Source organism: Palaemon carinicauda, chromosome 38 (genome assembly GCF_036898095.1).
Source record: "Palaemon carinicauda isolate YSFRI2023 chromosome 38, ASM3689809v2, whole genome shotgun sequence".
NCBI lineage: Eukaryota > Metazoa > Arthropoda > Malacostraca > Decapoda > Palaemonidae > Palaemon > Palaemon carinicauda.
The window spans coordinates 62,669,850-62,691,717 of NC_090762.1; the positions used below are offsets into that span (position 1 = coordinate 62,669,850).

General features: G+C 37.9%; 1 protein-coding gene across 1 annotated transcript; it reads left to right on the forward strand.

The window, feature by feature from the left end:
- Positions 1–1,727: 1,727 nt before the first annotated feature.
- CCT5 (chaperonin containing TCP1 subunit 5) lies at positions 1,728–21,476 on the forward strand. Its single transcript, XM_068362298.1, has 5 exons — positions 1,728–1,952; positions 9,734–9,959; positions 17,826–18,811; positions 19,242–19,422; positions 21,010–21,476. Exons 1-5 carry the CDS (start codon positions 1,848–1,850, stop codon positions 21,138–21,140), a joined length of 1,629 nt encoding a protein of 542 aa, XP_068218399.1. The 5' UTR covers positions 1,728–1,847; the 3' UTR covers positions 21,141–21,476.
- Positions 21,477–21,868: the final 392 nt, after the last annotated feature.

Sequence of the window (21,868 nt, forward strand, 5' to 3'; positions counted from 1 at the left end):
TCCAATGTAATACTGTCTGGCTAGTCAAAGGACCCCATAACTCTCTAGCGGTAGTATCTCCACGGGCGGCTGGTTCCCTAGCCAACCTTCTACCTTTATTATCTCAGCAGTCATTCCATCATATCCAGAGGCTTTCCATCTCTTGAGTTTTTTTCTTTTTTTTTTTTAAAATAGCTTCGACTTCAAAGACACTGTACTCATTCATGGGCACATCAAGGTCTTCCTCGGCTTCAGGTATACCAATCAAATTACCGTATTCCCTTCATATCCTATTTATGACCTCACCAAAGTGTTCCACCCAACGTTGCTTTTCTTCATCTTTGGTTGTTTTAACAGATCCATCATTTTTTTCCTTTTTAGGATGGTTATATGCTTCTTCTTTGCCCTGTGGAGATTTCATTAATAATTCGACAATCAATTGTTACACCGTGCCCCACTCCCTATATGCATAGCTTTGTCAGCCTCATCTTTACTGTCTAAATATTTTCTCCAGTCATTGCTGAATACAAATTATGTGAATTACATTGCACATGCATAACCTCTTCTTCTATGTGTATACTACAGTTACTAATATATAATGAGTGTTTGGAGTGTTCCAATTTTTGCTACTAGAAAAGTAACGACCTTCGAATGCCTTTTTATTGACGAATCGACTCATAAAACTCATAGTTTGTTAGGTGAATAAAAAAAAAAGTTTCCCCGAGGATGTCTAGGTGGCGGCACTCAGTGAATTCTAAAAATATAGGTTCTGGTAAATTATCTTTTGAAAAAAAAAATGTAGTCATACGGTATGTCGCAAATATGGGTAAAATCGGGGTTTGTCTCCCTAACATTACGTCAATAGGGGTAGGATGATGAGTAACTTTCCAAATGTAGGTGTATAACTTTACTACTACGAATGCTACTATCGCCTTGGCATGGTTTTCTATTTCAATCCTATATAAGAGAGAATAATTGATATGGAATTTTCCTAAGGTATTCTCCCCAATCTCCATACGTGAAAGATTTCTAATATCCTCCCACTTATTTTTAGGGGCCCTTATTTGGTTCAGATGCTGGGCACCATTTCTTTCATTTCGCGAATTTACGTTCGATATTGTAAAAAGCTTCGTTCCTGAACAAATAACGAACTAATGTATTAATACGCTATTTCAATGTAATATGCATTATCAAACTACGATTTCACTATTTTCATGGAATGGACCTCGTGTAGGACAATAATTCATTACAGATGTTTCCAACTTTCCTTCCAGGTGATTCTAGAAGGGTTTGTCAGAGAGCAATGATACCAACTCAAGGTGTGGAATGCCGTACAAAGTCCACATTGATATTATTTACAAATAGGAATCGATTACATACCATTTTTTCAATATTACCGAGTTTTATTTATAGAGATAGTAATACTTAGTTATAAAGCTGATCGATATTTAATGAGGTTTGCTATGTATAGAAAATCTTACAGATGTGTTTAGAAATATTTACGCGTAACATCTGGTAATACCGTGTTTGACAGATAGACGTCGGTCGCTCTACAATATTTTGAAATGAACGAAGTATTATATTTTAAAATATAGCTAAATTGCAATATTGCCTTAATGAAATAAGTTTTTTTTATTTAAATATTTTAGAATATGATTGCACTGCAATAAAAGTGTGAGTAGGAGACAAGTTTTGATGACGTAAAAAGAATAGCATGAAAGAACGCTCCCTAAACATTAAAAGTAATCTGCTAAAACAGGAGGGCTGTGAGTCATTATTTGTGTGCTAGACCGGTCTTGTGCGGCTGGCCACAGTAATCGTGGCTACATTTTAACATCAGAGGCTGGCTCCCCTAAATACTCACCAAAATGTCGGCTGTAGGCCAACTAGTGTTTGATGAATATGGAAAACCTATGATTATTCTGAAGGATCAAGATCAACAGAGGAGATTGACTGGAGTTGATGCTTTGAAGGTAATTAGTATTTTTATTTATAGTTTTGATGTAACTTCACATTTATTCAATCATATTTTGTGATCAATTTGTATTCATTACGACAATATTTAATTTTAATAGATTGTCAATTGTAGGCACATAGGTGTATTCTGCATTAGCCCGGAATCCGTAGGCGGTATCTGACACTCCTTTGTCTAGTGGTTTCCATGTCGCCCTACTGTAGCTAAATCGATATTATTGTACTGTATTACAGAGTAATGTAACTTAGGGAAAAAAACTACTTTTTTTTTTCCAATTGCTATACTGTCCGTAGATCTCTGCTCAGAATAGATGCTCATCAGAATGTCGGCCAGGCAAGCCAAACCCTCCCCCGGGGGTTCCCATTCATAGCAGTGTCATCCCCAATAAAATTTTTAAGCTAACGGTCCCTACTTGGGATCGATCTGCTGCCATGTGTGAATGCCAGGCAAACATGTTACCACTGTAGGTCCACTCATTTCAGAGCCTTTGTATATCAGCGCCCAGTTCCTCATGCATTGATTAAAAATGGACATCAACTTTCTGTAATATTTTAGTGTTATTTAGGGCATTAGCCACTCTGTTAGTTGAGGACGTGACAGGGTGTAAGTATGATAGTGGCTAGCTGTATGTATGATGACGGCTGACTTAGAATACTGCAGTCAAAGCGGCGTTACACCCCCACTCCCTGTCAAGTTAGGGTATTATTTTAGAAAGAGGAACCAGCTTAGCGACCTATAAATACTTCAGAAACGCATAAATCTCACTTTTCTGATTAGGAATATACCATTAGTTATGCCCGGAGATGAATAGAACATAAGTAATCGATTTTTGTTACGTTTGCAAAAAATGACTTTTTTACTAAGGTGAGTGGCTATTAAAGAGATGTTCACCCCTTGACTCCCGCCAAAAGATGACTTCATAGCTCCGCCCCCTCTTTTTGTTCCACCTATACACTTCGTTTGATTGCCCCACGTGACTTATTCACGCACCACGTGACTTGATACTTTGAAATAATTGGCTCATTTTAAACAAACGAAAGCCAATTATATTTAAATATTCCTACCACTATGGATATTTCTTCTAATTCTTCTGTTACTAATCACTGTGGCCTTAAGGGGGGGGTCGCAGGGAGGGGCGGAGCCCCCTCCCCCTATGCCTAGGTAGGGGTACAGGGTCCTTAGGTTAGGTTCGGTGGTTGTATTAGGTTAGGTTAGGTTTGTTATAGAGTAAAGTGTAAAACCGTTCATTTCCGAGGAAAATGAAGGTGATATTCGTGCAAAACACATCAAAATCACCTAGAAAATCATATTTTCATGTCATTTTGGGTTGGTTCCTCTTTCTATAAATTTACCCAATTTAGTAGCTAAGGACATGGGATGTAGGTCAGATTGGGAGTGTAAGGTTAGGTTAGTTGATGTCCATTTTTTATGCAAGGGGGAGGAACTGGCCGCTGATATACAAAGACTCCGACACGGCTTGTAGATCAGGTTGGTTGGAGAAGTCTAAGTTAGGCTATGTTATTGTGTAGAGGTTTTACAGAAAAACAGCTTACGAATGACTCACTCAAGGGGTTACTTCACTGTAATTGTTCAGTAGCCACTTTCCTCTTGGTAAGGGTAGAAGAGACTCTTTAGCTATGGTAAGCAGCTCTTCTAGGAGAAGGACACTCCAAAATCAAACCACTGTTCTCTAGTCTTGGTTAGTGCCATAGCCTCTGTACCATGGCCTTCCACTGTCTTGGGTTAGAGTTCTCTTGCTTGAGGGTACACTCGAGCACACTCTTCTTTCTAATTTCTCTTCCTCTTGTTTTGTTAAAGTTTTTATAGTTTATATAGGAGATATTTATTGTTGTTAATCTTCTTAAGATATTTTATTTTCCTTTTTTCCTTTCCTCACTGAGCTATTTTCCCTGATGGACCCCCTGGGCTTATAGCATCCTGCTTTTCCAACTAGGGTTGTAGCTTAGTAAGTAATAATAATAATAATAGAATTCCTATTTGCTATGCATGTATGAGGAACTGTCCACTTATGTACAAAGGCTCCCCTAACAACTTAAACATATAACATGCATCATTATTATTATTAGCTAAACTACAAACCTAGTTGGAAAAGCTAGATGCCTTAACCCCAAGGGCTCCAACAGGGAAAAATAGCCAAGTTAAGAAAGGAAATAGGGAAATAAATTATTTGAGAAATAATGAACAATTAAAGTAAAATATTTTAACATCAAAAATATTTCATATATAAACTATAAAGACACTTCTGTCAGCCTGTTCAACATGAAAACATTTGCTTCAAGTTTAAATTTTTTGAAGTTCAACTGACTCAACTACCTGATTAGGAAGATTATTCCATAGCTTAGTCACAGTTGCAATAAAACTTCTAGAATATTGTTCAGTATTGAGCCTCATGATGGAGAAGGCCTGACTATTAGAATTAACTGCATGCATAGTATCACAAACAGGATGGAACTGTCCAGGAAGATCTGTATGGAAAGGATAATCAGAATTGTGAAAAATCCTATGCAATTATGCATACTGAATTAATTGAATGGAAGTGCCAGAGATTAATATCTAAATCAGGAATATATAAGAAATTTAATATTTTTTAAGTTCATGTCCAACAAAAATTAAGATGAGAATCAGCAGCTGAAGACCAGACAGGAGCACAATACTCGAAACAAGGTAGAATGAAAGAATTAAAACACTTCTTCAGAATAGATTGATCACTGAAAATCGTAAAAGACTTTCTCAATAAGCCAATTTTTTGTACAATTGAAGAAGACAGACGTAATTTGTTTCTCAAAAGTAAATTTGCTGTTGAGAATCACACTTGAAATTTTACAAGTTATACAAAGTTTATCAATGCTGAGATCTGGAAAGAGCCACTGTCCTTGACTTTCTTACAATCATACTTTGAATATGATACTAATGTTTGTGTATGTATAATGATAGCCATTCCCCATAAATCCATTATTTTCAACCCTGTCACTAAGAATGTGGCTGTCAGACGAACTAAGATAAATAGTTGAGGACACAGCTTGTAGTTTAGGTTAGATAGTGTATACATGCAGGAGGCCCTGTCTGTCATTATGCAAAGGCTCCTACTATTGTATTAACAAGACCACAGAATGTTTTTCATTCTGGTAAATTTATAGAATGATGCAATAAATGGTTTTTAGAAAATTAGACTTGTTTTTAATGTATTTTGTGGTGTTTTGAAAGGTTTTAAGGAAAATTTACAGTTTCATCCATTATGGGAAATCTATTATAATAATATATTTCCCGAGTAAAGCAAGTCTTTTGTAGTATTTCTGTAAAATATTATCTGTCGCAAATGCCTAGTTCTTTATATATCGACGATCAAACTCACGCTACTCATGTCTTCCTCCCAGATATTTTCTAAGTCTGTTGTTATTGTTGACTGTGTCTTGTATTTGCTTAAATGAGCCCTGTAACCACTATAATCCGCTGACAAACTAGTCCACTATGAAGTCTTACACGTTTGGCCAATCAGAGCGCCTGTCCACTATGACGTCATACATGTTTGGCCAATCACAGCGCGACAATACAACAGCGCGACAATACAATATCTTCCCAGGCATTTCATTTCGTTTTTAGACATGGAGACCATAGAAAGGGCGTCATCTCATGTTGCACAAGAAGTTGAAATTCCATTTTATTGTCCTGACTGTTTCATAACTTACAATGAATTTGTTGAAAAACTAGTGCAATTGTGCCAGAGACACAATTTAATTTTACAAAATAAAAATTGTCCTGCATGCCAAGGAACCTTCCCAACGGCTTCACGTTTTCCTCAAAGCAGCAGCACATCTTTATGAACCAACAGTTTAAGGTAAGCTTCATTAATTTATAGAGTATATTATAATGGTGATAGTATAACGATGTATACAGCAGTACCATCACTTTGGATTTGGTTTGATGGATGTGTTAGGTAGTGGCTGTAAGGGGGGGGGTCGCAGGGACTAGGCCTAGGTAGGGGTACAGGGCCCTAGGTTAGGTGGTTGTATTAGGTTCGGTAGTGTCCCGAAAATCACTGTGGCCTTAAGGGGGGGTCGCAAGGGGGGGGGGGCGGAACCCCCCCCCCCCCCCCCGGTAGGCCTAGGTAGGGATACAGGGCCCCTATGCTAGGTTAGGTGGGTTTTCTTAGGTTCAGTAGTGCCCTGAAAATCACTGTGGCCTTAAGGGAGGGTCGCAGGGGGGCGGAGCCCCCCCCCCCCCCCGGTAGGGCTAGATAGGGGTATAGGGGGAGGGGTGGTGGAAGGATAAGTACTCATTTATTGCAAATATCATTTGACGCCCCACCCCCCCACCCAAAACCCCGGTTCCCACCTGGTGTCCCCCATAATTGTTGGGATGAAGTAGGGTCTTTCTGCATTCTGGGACTTGTTGTTTTAACTCCAATTACATAGTAAATCTCTAAATCAGATGGTTTGCGGTCAAAATAAACGTTAAATTCGTTGGAACTACACTATTTCTGATGCAACAAATATATTTTTATTCCAGTTTCCCCATAATGGATGAAACTGTAAATTTACCGGTTTTAATAATGACTCCTGGCAGTAGTCAATAGATTTTATGGTGTGACGACTATCATAACTGAAAAGTTATGGCTTTATGCTAGGTATTATCTATTATGGTTGAAATGCCTTAGAATATACAGTGCACTAGGTGAATTGTATTGATATTTAAATCAACTTTTTTTAAACTGTTGCCAGTCATTGTCATTACAAACCAATCATCATAATACTGTAAAGAAAAATTTACTGTAATCAAAACTGAGTAATAGTACTTTAAAGAAATACGGTCAAAACACTGGACCTTTAGATTGCTATGACACCCGGACGCTTAAAAATTATGATTTTACCTGTATTTATCCCATTTTCTATGAAGTCGTTCTGTTCGTCATGCTACAAATACCTCCCTCATTAATTGAACTAATGATTTATTGATATTTCTCTGCCGTATGCTTGCTTCGCTCACTATTAAACATCACCTCATTGCTCCTGTGTACTGGCATACACCTGTTACTCCCATGGGCTAATAATTCTGTGTTAATTACCAATAACTGTATGCAAAATTACCAACGGTGATTGCACACTTGCCAAAGGGGTGAATTGTAGCTTTGCGCTCCAACTACTGTTCGAATGTGGACTTGGTTTCCATTTCCAATGATCAGACCTAAGATATCAAAATGTAAGTTTCTACCCTAACCTTTTATTATTAACATGAAAAAAATAAGAGCTGTAATTGTATTGTATATTCTGATAGTGTATTGAAAACAAATAACAACAGGTATAGAATGTTAAACCTGTTTGTTCTGTTCAAACAACTGTTAGTTTTCAGTACTTTGAGGTAGAGGCTCCTGTGGCCTGTGCTAAGATGGCAAAAGGAGCAAAACAGATTTTTTTTATTTTTATTAAAATCAGTAACTTCGTTAATTAACTTTCCGCCAGTAGTATATGGGATTGAAAATAAGTTTGAGGATACTGTAGTGTTGCATAGATTGCATAAAAATCACAATTAAACGAATTCGTAATTTCACCGCCAAGTTACAATCTCCCTTCCATTCTCTCTTTGGTGTTTGACAGTAGAATGCTCGTTTTACCCAGGACCCACTCTATGCGAGTCTTGCTTTTACCTAACCACTATTTTCACCATGAGTTATTTTTATCAATTCCACGTTTTTAGTAGATTCTGGTATTCGAAGTAAGTTTATAATAACATGTTTTGTTTATTCTTAGTGTAATTTGTCTCAATTTGTGTTGAAATATGTGAAAAGTAACAAAATTATGCAGCGTGCATCCGAAAACAAGCTCCTGTCGTTGACTTCGGCAGGTGTTGTTATTAAATTATATCGATTCAACATTATTTATTGACAAAACCTATATCTAAGTGAGAAATTTAGATTAATAAATAAGTTTCGATTCACATTACTTGGTAATCATTTGAAAACAATGATGGTATTCGGACAAAAATACTTCCGACCAATCAGCTATTAGGATTTTCCGAGCTATTAGGGCACCCTTGTGAGTCGGTGCAAATATGCCTTGATAAAAAAAATTGACTATAGTTTAACTTTTTGATCCTTTGAAATTAAAACTCTTGATGGACCTTAATGTTTAGGGGGAGTTTTTTTTTTTCTTTTATAAAGGCCACTGATTTCTAAGCTCCTAAGTAGTCGGTTATTTTGGAGGTATTATTGCCATCTTCACGTCTGGTCTGCTGAGAATGAGCAGTGCAGCACCGTACTTGGTTTTCTTATCACCTACCAGGCGATAGTTATTTACTAATGATTGGATAGAAAAACTCCTCCAAATAAGGCCAATGTTAAGTGGGCTCTCATTGGATATACTGTACAGTAGTTGTTTCAAATTACCCGCATCTGCCGATCAGTTTGGTGTTCCGCCATCAAATTGATAAAAACGTTATCCAGAATTTCTAAGAATTCGGGAGTTAGAACTAGTGGTAAAGCTTTTGTTACCAAGCTGTTACTGCTGTTCCTGCTTTTGTGAAAAGAGTATCTTTATAACTGACTTGGTTTTTATCAGTGTCCAGAATTCAAATATAAAATTATTCTTCCCATAAGTAACGAAAGTACTAAAACATTAATTTGAGTGTTTCTTGATCACTGACTATGGTCTGATTAAGAAAGGATGAAAACCCCAAATTTAATAAATTTTGCAGTTGCTAAAGAAGAAATTGAATGCAATGTGCAGTATTCCAAAGGGTAATCTAGTACAACTAAGTAATTTCTCAGTCCCGTATGTCTTCAGTATACAGGTATCTTGATCGTTAAATAAGATTGCCTTAACATAGGAAATCTTTCCAGTGTTGCAAAAAACCACGTACAGTATCAATATTATACAAACTAGAAAACTCCACTATTTTTTAAAAGCTGTATCCTTTTAACATATATTCCTCGGGGACTTAATTCATCACAAAAACATTGTAATCTTCCAAACATGCTTGCTTAGTAGAGGAAGCTTCACCACATGACTAAAATCCTCCTAACCTCACAAACATGCTTACAGTACTTAGTAGGGTCACCAGTGGCCTAGAATTTACTTAGCCACCAGGTGTGCCTCCTTACCCTGTAGATTGTGAGAGATTTCAAAACATTGCCACATGTCAATTAGAATGCTTGTGTTGACATTCAATTCATCCTGAACCATGCTAACCACTTTCTCATAATGCACTGTTGTTATGCACACTTAACAATAAGTTTCATCTCCTGACCTCCTTTGATTGATCAGTGGAGACTACAGTATTCCTCTACACGCAATTTGCTTCTTTTCGTTTTTCTGCCACTGTGACTTGTTTCTCATGGTAATCACCTTACAACTTTTACTAAGTGTTGAGAAATGCAAAACTAGTGGTTTGCTCCAAAACTATACATCTGGAGGAAGAAAGTATCATAGTAATGCAAGTATAGTTGGTATTTAATTAATTTGGAGGTATTCTATGTACAGTTAAGTAATTCCTATGTCTGATAGACAATGTTTATTTTTGTAAAAGAAAAAAAATATGCATTAGGGACTGTCAAGTACCTTTAATTACAAATACGGTAATTAATGGGCAGGTATGTTATGTTGATTGATTTAAGCCTATAAATATTTCTACATTGAGTGTTGTTAGTATTTCTCCGCAATTAATTTTTTTCTATATTAGAAGAAAAATTGGAAGTTTTCATTTTTTATTGCATTGCAAAGTTTTATCTTTACCATAATTACTGTAACTTGTTAATTTTTTTTGCAGTCTCACATTCTTGCTGCCCGAAGTGTTGCTTCGATCCTCTCAACGTCCCTTGGACCAAAAGGTTTGGACAAGCTTATGGTGAGTCCTGATGGCGATGTCACGGTCACAAATGATGGGGCCACAATTCTCAAGATGATGGATGTGGAGCACCAGATTGCTAAGCTTATGGTGCAGTTATCCCAATCTCAAGATGATGAAATAGGAGATGGAACCACTGGCGTTGTTGGTAAGTATTTCTGTAAACAAAGGGAAAGCAACCAGTGTTATGAAGATTGAATTAAATTGTAAATGGACTTCAGCGTATATGATGCTAAACTTTAATTGAAAAATAATTTAATACTTATCAGCCTAACTTAGAAATTTTCAGGTAAAGTCTTTGCTTTACTGTGTACTGGAAAATAATTTTCCCAAATTATAATGAAATTTTATTAAACATACAATTAAAGAAACGAACAAAAAACAAGCTCTTGTTCCTATGAGGATACACAGCCTCATCACTTATATATTGCATACTTGGCGGCTGGACTAATTATAGAAGCTTGTTCCCAAGAAGTGCAACTAATAATAGTTTTCAGATGTCACTGAGTGAGGATGTATTTGTTCCAGTGCAAAACAAATCATGTCTTTAATTGCTTCAGTACAAGCTGGAATGTCCATTAACTCAACAAAATGGTTATAACTAACAACTAGTGCAGGGAAGCCTCCCCTGCTTATCAGACAGCTAGACTAGTCCTTTTTAACTTTGTCTACAAGGAGTTTACATATTTTTGCTCTCTTCAGATTCCAGTGGCATTGTGTGTACAGGTTATCAAAATGGAAACAGTCTAAATGAGATTGTGCTCTGGTATGGAAGAGAAGCTGTGTGGCAGATTCATGTCAAAGCTTGCTGTTGATCCCCATTTGTGTTTGCTTTGCAAGGAGTATGATGGCAGTTCTCTCCATTTAGTTGCTGCTTTAGCACTGGGGAGAGTTTGTAAAGAAGAAAAATGTTAGGAGCATTCTTTAAACTTCTCTTGGTAGAACCCTATTCCCTCTCTCTCTTATGGGTTTTGGGAATTATTTGTGGGGAGAGGACACCTCAGATCACATTCAAAGCGTTCTTCGGGAAGACTGGGCAGTATACCCGTGTGAAGGTAATATTCCTTGCTAAACAGTCAACTGACAATGATAATGTCTATCATTCAGCGAGGCTGTGGCCTGTCATGGGCATTGTTTGTACCCCATCTGAGGAGAAGCTGAGAGAGGCCTTGACAAACACTAGGACTCTGTAGGGTTTCCTGTGTTAGTATGACTGACCTGTAACATTAGTGGTTGTGCTGGAGGACGTATTTCCAGTAATGGTTTCTCTGGAGGTTGGTATTGAGGGCAGCTTCTGAGGGAATGCATTTTTTTTTTTTTTTTTTTTTTTTTTTTTTTTTTTTTTTTTTTTTTTTTTTTTTTTTTCACCCGGTCTTTGACCCAGATGGTTGTTAAGGCAAAGAGACATGTTTTCTCCACCTCTTCCAGTTCTTTTGATGCTATTTCTCCTAAAGAAGTCATAAACATTCAGGATCATCGTGTAACCCATGCTGAAATCAATTCTTATTTGCGAGTGCGCACTGGCGTCCTATGGATAAAGGGTACTGCTCTTCTCTCTTCACACTCTTTGATGGTTGAGGTCCAATGCAGTTTCACTTCCCAGGAGTAGGAAACCAGTGAATGGTCTGATCCTAATTTGCCCGGTGGTTGTTATCATGTGTCGAGGGAGAAACTCCCACATAATACTTGCAGGTGGGAGCATGATTGCCAGTCACCTGGCATTTCCCTAGTTTACATAGGGTTCCCATGCACAATGAGAATCAAGACAAACCTGTCAACCAGAACTGCTGTAAGCATGCTCATACAAGCATGGAGCACCTTGTGCGTATTTACTCAATTGTGAGCAAGTTCCTAGATCACATTGAGCATACTGTGTCACTTGTTACAGTGTTCAGCTTTACGATCCTCTGGGGAAGAAGGTACAAGGTGCTTGTGCTCTCTCTAAGGGTGATAGTTACAGAGATGGTTGTTTCTGATGGGGATTTTGATAACTTTTGACAAGGTCCTCCATCAGCCTCGGTCTGGTGTGTATATTTAAATTGAAATAATAATCCATCAAGTGGCGTAGCTAGGCTTCCCCGCTTTGAAGGAAGCGGCAACTTTGGGAGAAATCCCTCCAAAGGTGCCTGACTTTAGTCCAGTACCGGCGAAGTTGGAGTAACTCGATCTAGTGTGTTCCTTTATGTACATTCTTGTTCTTATTTGTGAATGCATTTGTTTTAGGGGAGGAGACTGTGGTGTGTGTCAATGGGATCTTTGGTCATTGATCGGTTCTTGGGTCCCCCTCAAGAATCTATGCCCCCCGTGTGAAATTGCCACTGTCAGATCTACTTTGTGTATAATTAGATAAGGTTACCGATCAGATCTATGAGTCTGTGAGATCTCTGTTGTCTGGGTGATATGCAAGATCCTGCCTCCTGCACACTTGGCCTAGGAGATTTTATGTATGGGACCAACTCCTCTACCCATTGATTGTTTAGTGTCTGCACTGATAGCTTGACTTTTAGTGGAGAAAATCAGAACAGAAGGCACATTTTTCTGGGGGTCTTGAGTCGTCAGCCATAGAAGCTGCTTCTGTGGCCCAGCTCAGACACACCTCCAGGGTTGACCAGTGGTTGGAGCTTGTGGTGTCTTTTCGTGTCCTAGGATTTTTGAAAACCTTGGTGAGAAAGTTCAGGAAGCTGGTACTGTAGATTGGCTGCTCTCTTATTCTATCTTCGATCGTGAGAAATTGGGGGAAATAGTCTTAACCCCCACCAACAGAAGGTGAAGTGTCTAAGTATACTGTTGGATGTTGCAGTAGCGAGAGTCTACTTTGGACTATCACATCAGTAGACTTAGAGAGCCAGTGTAACAGTTTCTGTTAAGAAATTGCATCCGGCTCAGCTGTAGTAGAGCTTTCTGGGAAACCTTTCTTAATAGGAGAAACTTGTTCCTCATGGATAACTACCAGCGATCACTTCATTACTGATGGAAGCATCACTGGTAATCAGCCTGCAATCTTCTTTTCCACCTTGTGGAACAGGAGGTTCAAGATGATCTTTCCTGGTGACTGAATAATTGAACCTCACTAGGGGAATTCCACTCTACTTTCCACCTACAGGGATGCTTCTGTTCTCAGATGTATCTAAGGCTAGAGATAGGACACACACTTTGAGGATGTAGTCGCTTTAGGGCTGTGTGTGGTCAACAGAAAAATGGCATCTGCACATCGAGCTGTGGAAAATACAAGCACGGTTCCTTGTACTGCAAGCATTCCAACAATGTTCGTTAGGGCATTTGTTACGGTCATAGAGTAGGTCAACAAGCAAAGGGGCAGTTCTGCTTATCCTATGTGAGTACACACAGCATGGCTATATTAGCAACGGACGACATTAGAGTTGTCAGTCGAGTATGTTTAGGGCAAGAGGAACGTGATAGCAGACTGTCAGTCGCCAAGGACAGGTAGTAGGATCCGAGTGCTCCTACTTACTAGGATGGCAGAAAAGTTTTTCTTTTTTTTGGGTTTCATGAACAATTGACCTGTTCACCACATGACTGAATAGGAAACTCCCGGTGTTTTATTCAACAATTCAAGATCTGTGGGCAGCGTTTGAGGACACATTGAAATCCGTGGAACAATGTGGATGTGTACACCTTTTTCCCCTTCTGTCAGAATTGAAGACTTATTCAATGGGGTGTAGAAAATGTCAATTCCGTGATGGCTGCAGGGCGAATAATATCCAAATTTTATAATAATCCTATTTTAAGTCCTGAGAGAACTATCACAACGGCCGTACCTTTTTCTTGTCTGCTGCACTTTGAGAGGGTCTATCACTTGGATAAAGGGTGGTGGTTTTTGTTGCACTGATAAAGTCCTCTGCCGCTGTCTACAAGGTAAAGTGGCTTAATTGTTGTCATAGACAGGTTCTTCTTTTGGCTGAGCTGCTGTTCAGTTGAATGCAGATAGTTTCTTTGCCCAAAGAAGGGTCTCGGTTTGAGCGGTTAAGGGTATTGTTCAGCTTTGAGCCCAGTCTTCAGACTGAATAGTGTAAACCTTTCCCCTCTAGTGGTAATTTGTAGTCCATGCGTATGAGGAGTGAGGAGCTTCCAACAGTTTTGTCCTCCCTGAATCCCAGAACCCCAGAGTGGGACATGATTAGCGTTCTCAGGTCCATTGTACATGCCTCATGAGCATTTGAAAAGGTTGTCAACAAGATCTGATTTTCAAGACTGCATTAGCATTGGCAAAGTGAGTTTGGGGAACTCCATGGTATTTCATGTGTGCCTAGATGTTTTGAACGATGGAAGATGGTCTTCACTTTAGTGATCAAACTATTGAGTCGCATAGTGCATGATACCAGGTTTGAGTTCATCTTTTACTTGGAAGAAGCATTCAGAGGTAATAGAGATACGTTGCTTCCCAGTTTTATGAAGGTGTTGTTTTGCTATTTCAAGATGACCCTGTACTTCAGGCCTTAGCATGAGAGACATTTAGCACAGGCAAGGTCAAGAAGATATCGAAGAGCTCAGGTTCTATTTGGCTTCACGAGGTCAACCGATTAGTGTATCCCTCAAATCGTGAGGGGGATGCAGGCCCAGTTTGGAAAAAAGCTCATGAAGGGGGGGGGGGTTATTTGTTTACATTAGCATTTAGGAAGAATCTGTCAGGGGTGTAGGAATTGAAGGCTGCTCAACATTTTATGTAATCAGCCGAGCTCTTACAGGACATGAATCATCTCATAAGTTCATGGTTATTGCACAAGGGGAGGACAGAATTGTATGCCAAACCTGTAGTCTGGAGCTGAGTGAACATTCTAATATATCCCGAGTGTGATGTAGAGAGGGAAGGCTATGTAGGTTTTTCCATTGATTGGGTACCTGACAATATCTAGGTATGGATTCTGCATCCTTATGTTTAATTTGTTATTGGGTTTGCCAGAGTTGTTACATTTGCTCCACCTCAGGACCAGGCTGATTGAAATTACCAGGTTAGTTGAATCATCCAAAATTTGGTTCATAGGAATTGCCTCCCACCAATAGGGCAAGTCTCCTATTTGAAGGACGAAATGTTTGTTTATAAATTTGAAAGTAAGGCAATATGCATTTTTCTTAGCTATAGATACCCAAGTCCCTCAAACTACACTTCCTACCTCAACATTCATTTCCAGGCCCAAGGCTGATCTAGCTGACTGGAAGAGCCCCACCCGTCAGTATTAGAAATAAATATCTGGTTAATGACTTGATGATCTTTCAATTTACACTCCTATTTAAAAGGCTGTGGCTTGTATGGCTGGGGAAAATAAAATTATTTTGGTGTATAATTTTTGTATACTGGTAGTTTCCTTAGAAGCTCTCTAAGCGTGCGGTTACATATTTATTTTTTTACAGTACTCTACAGCTACCTTAGAAGCTCTCAAAGCCTGTGATTACATATTTATTTATTTTTTTTTTCTTACAGTACTTTACAGCTACCTTAGAAGCTTTCTAAGCATGTGGTTACATATTTATTTTTTACATTACACTACAGTACAGGATTTGATTTTCATTTTTGGTTACCTTGGCCTTTTACAAGCCTGTCCTATGGCTATGTATTTGCTTTTCACTGGACGGGATTTTTTTTTTTTTCTTAATATTGTATGCTGGTATCTACATTCGTACAACTTGTTTTAAAGGTAGAACAAATCTTCTATCATCTCTGGACCACTTTTTCAAGAAATGACGAATTTCTACTTTGAGTTCCAGTGAACACCCTCCCTCTGGAAAGGCTTCTTTTCTCAATGTCAGTAGGGTGATTGGTGTCGACTTTGAGGCACAATTTGCTCGTATATTGGATTTAATGATGTTACCTTTTCTTTTTCTCCTTGCTCCAACTCATGGGACAACTCCTCCCCTTCTCCCTCCTTCTAGAGAACAGCTTGGTCGTTTAGGTATTTGTATATAAAAAAAATCTGATGTTATCCACCATTCTTGGAAATCTTTCTTCCTTGGACTTGTGTGGGTTGACTTATTTGTAATAATCGGATCTCCAGTTTGTCAGAATAACATCATGTCCAAGGATTATGGTAGTGAAAGGTTGGATGACCACTTGCATTTTCAGTCATGGATAATTTTTGATTAGATGTACAGTAGATGGTACCAAACAGTAATTTGTTCTGATTACAAAATTTTCCAAAACTATGAAGCTCCCTCCATCTTCCCTTGTAATGGGGCCTGGTGTTAAAGTCGGCAGTAGAGGGTAGGTAGGTCATGGAACTTTTTGCATTTTGCTACCTGCTGAGTCAGCATAGTTTACTGATATTTGATGATACTGTACCAGGTACTCTTGGAATCTCCAGGTAGTGAATAGACCTGGGCACCACCCACCCATGGAAATACTACGGCGAGAGTGTTATGGGGTCTTTTGACTGACCTGACAGAATTACATTGGATCCTTTTCTCTGGTTACTGTTTATTTTAACGTTGCCTACACATACACAATGAATAGTCTGGCCTATTCTTTACATATTCTCCTCTATCTTCATACGCCTGAAAACACTGATATTACCAAACAATTCTTCTTCTCCCAAAGGGTTACTGCTCCAATTGTTCAGTGGCCACTTTCCTCTTGGTAAGGGTAGAAGAGAGACTTTATCTATGGTAAGCCACTCTTCTAGGAGGAGGACACTCCAAAATCAAACCATTGTTCGTTAGTCTTGGGTAGTGCCATAGCCTCTGCATCATGGTCTTCCACTGTCTTGGGTTAAAGTTTTTATAGTTTATATAGGAGATATTTATTTTAATGTTACTCTTAAAAATTCTTATTTTCCCTAGTTAACTTTCTTCACGGGGCTATTTTCCCTGTCTGATACCCTGGGCTTATAGGATCCTGCTTTTCCAACGAGGGTTGTAGCTTAGTAAGTAATAATAATGATAATAATATTCTCAGACACAGCCTGTCAACCTTTTTACCATTCTCAAAGGCAATCTGACAAGCAGGCACATAGATATATTCCAGTTTTCACTGAAAGATGTCCTTAGGTTTGTTTTCTAAGAAAATTGCAAGTCATCTATATATCTAGATTTAGAAACCTTTGAAAGAAAATTGCTGTTGATCCTTGTCAGTAAATCCAATTGTCAAAATATAGTTCTTGTAACTCAAGTGAAATATAATTTATAAGAACTCCTGAGGGAAACTGTTAGTGTTAAATGTGATCTTTTTCAAGTATTAATATACAGTATACCTTGTCTTCAATAAGTCCTGTTGTTTGTTTGTCAATATTGCAAAATATTTTAAATAATTCAGACTGTCCCTTTGCATTCAAATCTGTCTAGACTATATTATCCTGTATGTGGTACTAAGTATGTAGAGATTTCTACAGTCTTGCCTTCTCCATCATAAGACTCAATGCTACTCAGTAATCTGGAAGTTTTATTCCAGTTATAACCAGATTGCGGAATGATGACCTTCCTAATCTGGCAGCTAAATTGGTAGTAGTTGAAATTGTGTGGTAAATGCCAGTCTGTTGAACCAGGTTGACATTAGTCATGTTTCATAGGTTACTTATGACTTATCTACTTTTAAGTTTATTCATCTTATATTTTATAATTATTTTATTCTGTTTGTCATTTCTTAACAGTATTTCTTTCTGCCTAGGGTTGATATCCCTGTTTGAGCCCTTGGGCTTATAACATCATGGTTTTATAATTAGGCAAATGATGAAAATATGAAATGTAAAATTTTTATAAGTAATGTGCACATACGGTTACATTTTGGAAAACTAAATTTTTTGTACAGACAAGCTAAACTAGTGAATAACTAACTTTTCTATGTCATTCCAGGGTATCAGGTTAAGGCTAAGTTTGCACTTTAATAGGATTACAAGTCACTTTTGAAGGGAAATTGCGAAGTTTCTTGTTATTCTTTATTGTATACGGTAGACTTGTTTTTATTTTCATTTTATGGTACTGATGAAATGACCACCGGTGGCAATGCCTGGCCTTTGGTCTAAGATTTATACTGAAACAATCTAATCCTTTAACATTTGTTTTTCAGTATTGGCTGGCGCGCTCTTGGAAAAAGCCGAACATCTACTTGACAAGGGTATTCACCCCATTCGTATTGCTGATGGTTACGAGTTGGCTGCAAAGAAAGCAATTGAAAACCTTGAGAAAATATCTGATGAATTTCCTATTGATCCCAATAATAAGGAAAATTTAATCCTCACTGCAATGACCACCTTGGGATCTAAGATCATCAACCGTTGTCATCGTCAGATGGCAGAAATTGCTGTTAATGCAGTGATGGCTGTGGCTGATCTTAAGTCTAGGGATGTAAACTTTGAACTCATCAAGGTTGAGGGGAAAGTTGGTGGAAAATTGGAAGATACACTGTTGGTTAAAGGTGTAGTTGTAGATAAAGACTTTTCTCATCCACAAATGCCTAAAGAACTGAAGGATGTTAAGTTAGCAATCCTCACCTGCCCATTTGAGCCTCCTAAGCCTAAGACCAAACATAAGTTGGAGGTAACCAGCGTTGAGGAGTACAATGCTTTGCACAGCTATGAGCAAGAAAAGTTTGTAGAGATGGTTGATAAGGTTAAGGCTGCTGGTGCCACATTAGCAATCTGTCAATGGGGCTTTGATGACGAAGCAAACCATCTGTTACTTCAAAAGGAATTGCCTGCTGTGCGTTGGGTTGGGGGTCCAGAAATAGAGTTGATTGCTATTGCCACTAATGGCCGTATTGTACCCAGGTTTGAGGAGTTGACCCCGGAAAAGTTGGGTAAATGTGGAAAGGTTCGTGAAATTTCCTTCGGAACAACAAAGGACAAAATGTTGGTGATAGAGGAATGCCCTAATACAAAGGCTGTCACCATATTTATTCGTGGTGGAAATAAAATGATTATTGAAGAAGCCAAACGTAGTATCCATGATGCATTGTGTGTGGTAAGGAATCTTGTCCGTAATAATAAAATTGTCTATGGAGGTGGAGCTTCAGAAGTATCATGTGCCTTGGCTGTGTCAGAAGAGGCAGATAAGGTTTGTAATAACGATTTCTTATTCAATTCATATTTTAATGTATGCAAGGAAGTGTAAATGTACTATATCAGGTGATTAGTCTTATATTCGTTGTATGTTAGTGTAATTGTATTTCATGCTTGGTACTACAATCTTTGGTATGTTACGAGTGCCAGAGTTTATTTTTTAATTCTTTTTTACTTGTTTAAGAATTTTGTTCTAGTTTCGGTGACTACTGTATGACTTTGGTCCAAGTGATGAATTTTTTTTTTTCTGCATAGAACTATTAATCAATTGAATAAAAGTACTTAAAAAACATTACAGTAATGAGCTTGGTTGTTGGTTCAGTTTTGGTTTTTGCGAAAATTACTTGCTATACCTACAGTTTTGTTTACAAGAAATTTTATCGTGGTGACAATATAGTATCTTTGAACTTTGGTTTACTTCACAGATATCTACGTTGGAACAGTATGCCTTCCGTGCCTTTGCAGACGCTTTAGAAAGTATTCCCTTGGCATTAGCTGAAAACTCGGGACTTTCTCCTATTCATGCTCTATCAGACTGCAAAGCAAGACAAGTTTCAGAAAAGAATCCTGCTCTTGGCATTGACTGCAACAGCAAGGGAACAACAGGTGAGGACAGTTTTAAGTATTAAGCATTTACAAGTACTGCATCATTGGATGTATTTGAAGTTAGATAATCATTATGAAGAAAATGGTATGGTATGATATTGTCATATCATGTTTCTTATGGGTGTCAAGGCAATAATTCATGTTGTGAGTTTAATAATCTTTGTTTTTATGATGGGCAATATAATGTTAGTAGGTTACAGAATGGCAATTAATTCCTTTGTTTATATAATTGGAATAAGGTATTTGCATCACTACTAAGGAACATAATACAAACCTTGGAAATTAAAGCCTTTTCACACGAACAACTAATGACCATGAAATGATTTATTAATAGTTTAAGTTATAAAATTCAATGTAGGGATCCAGATTGGTCATCAACTGTCAACTATCTCGAGTCGTTGAATAGAAACTCTAGTACCTTCGAGTTTAAAATATTTGTCGCTTACCTTGCTGCTCGAGTATTTTTTTTTTCGCCGCTTACCTTGCTGCTCGAGTATTTTTTTTTTCGCTTACCTTGCTGCTCGAGTATTTTTTTTTTCCATCCTTTCCATTCATATATGTTCATTGCCTATGTCAAATGCCACATAGAGCTAGACATGCTGTCGAGTTCATCTAGTATTGCTTATTAGAGGTATGTTACACTTTTGGAGATTTTATACCACCTGTCTAAATGAATTAAATTATATCTAGTTGGAACTGATGCTTATCATATCAGATTTTTTTGTATTTGCATTAATTCTTCACTAAATGTATATTGGACCACGTAATGCTATTGGGCATCATCTTGATTTGTAAATCATTGCTTTCAACGAGGCTAGTATCCTGAGTAAAAATATTTATAATCATTCAGTACCAGCCAAAATCGGTTGAGTCCCTTGTCAGGCTGGAAGGAACGTAGAGAGGAGAGGTCACCTTTTTTGTTAAATTTGTTTGATGTCAGTTTCCCCCCCCCCAAAAAAAAAATTGGGGGAAGTGCCTATTGTATTGGTATATGTATGTATGTATTTTCAAGGGTTGAGATAATGGACCTGGTTACAGCCTGAAAAAATGTGCTGGGTAGCACTCTTCAAAGTTATCTCGCCAATTTTTTTCATATCTGCAGGAAAGCCTTGGTGATTTACCCGCCCAATTTCTTCTTTTTTTCTTGGACTTGCAAGGGTTTGTCAGGTCATGCTATTATACTATTCATTTACCGACTTCGGCATTCTACACTTTTTTTTTTTTTTTTTTTCAATGAAGATGTCATGCCTAACAGTAAAACAACCCAAAAGAATGAAGCAATAATGTTGTATTTGTAGGTGCCCGAGTAAAAGCATGTTCTTGAACATAGACTTTTGGCCTTCAGTGATTTTAGGGTAGGGTAATTGAATGTACCATTGACAATCTCATTTCTTCATGTGGCTGTTAATTCATGTTACTGCTAATCAAGGGTATAAGCTAAATTGGTCATGTATCTCAATTAAGCTAAAGGGGAAGAGAGAAAACCCAAAGATGAATGTAATTTATTGGATATTTTTTTTAAATGCTAAACCTTTTTTTCCCAAAAAACTGATAGAACATTAACTAATGGTGATATTTCCTTTCCAGACATGAAAGAACAACATGTAATTGAAACTTTACACAGCAAGAAGCAGCAAATTCTTTTGGCAACACAACTTGTGAAAATGATTCTCAGGATAGATGATATCCGCACTTCTGGGGGTGAAATGCAGTATTAACTGCTGAAGAGAACAAGCACTACTAATAAGAAATGCAGTTTTATGCACTGCATGGAGAAGCACCTTATAACTTGCTTTTATCTGCTTTTTTTTTTATATATCAGTTTGACATCTCCCTTCTTTCTCGCCGTTAACCTATTCGTGATTGTGTTATAAAATAAAAAAAAAAATTATTAATTTCAATTTGCTTTAAATACCCAACTTGAAAATTAGAAAGGTTATTAATCTACTGTCTCTTTACAATGCTGGAAGTTAACGTAAGGTTCTAATAATTTGCTCCAGCACAATTATGTTGGAAATGTAATTGGAAACTGAATAAACATAGTATGCACCTAAGGTTATGTGATCATTAAAACTCGACTGGTTCCTGGATATTTGCAGCCACCGGCCCAATTGATGGTTGTTGCAGGGAGTTCTGTTCATTATAGATCTACTTTTCAGCTACCTGTGAAGTCCAGTCCAAGGATGATGAAAGCCACCTGTTCAATCCGTGGACAATTGCAGCCACTTAAGCAGGCTATGAATCATGGCAAAGCCACTTATTGACTCAGTGGACATCAGGCACTTGTCCACTCTGTGGGTGAGGATGATATTTCGCCACTCCATGTATCATTGCAGTTTATAGATGCTTCCTGCTACCTGTCTTCAGTTTATGGATGATGGCAGCCACCTCTGTCCATTCCTGGGATGTCGGCAAGCCACCTGTCTAGTCTCTGGATGATGGAACG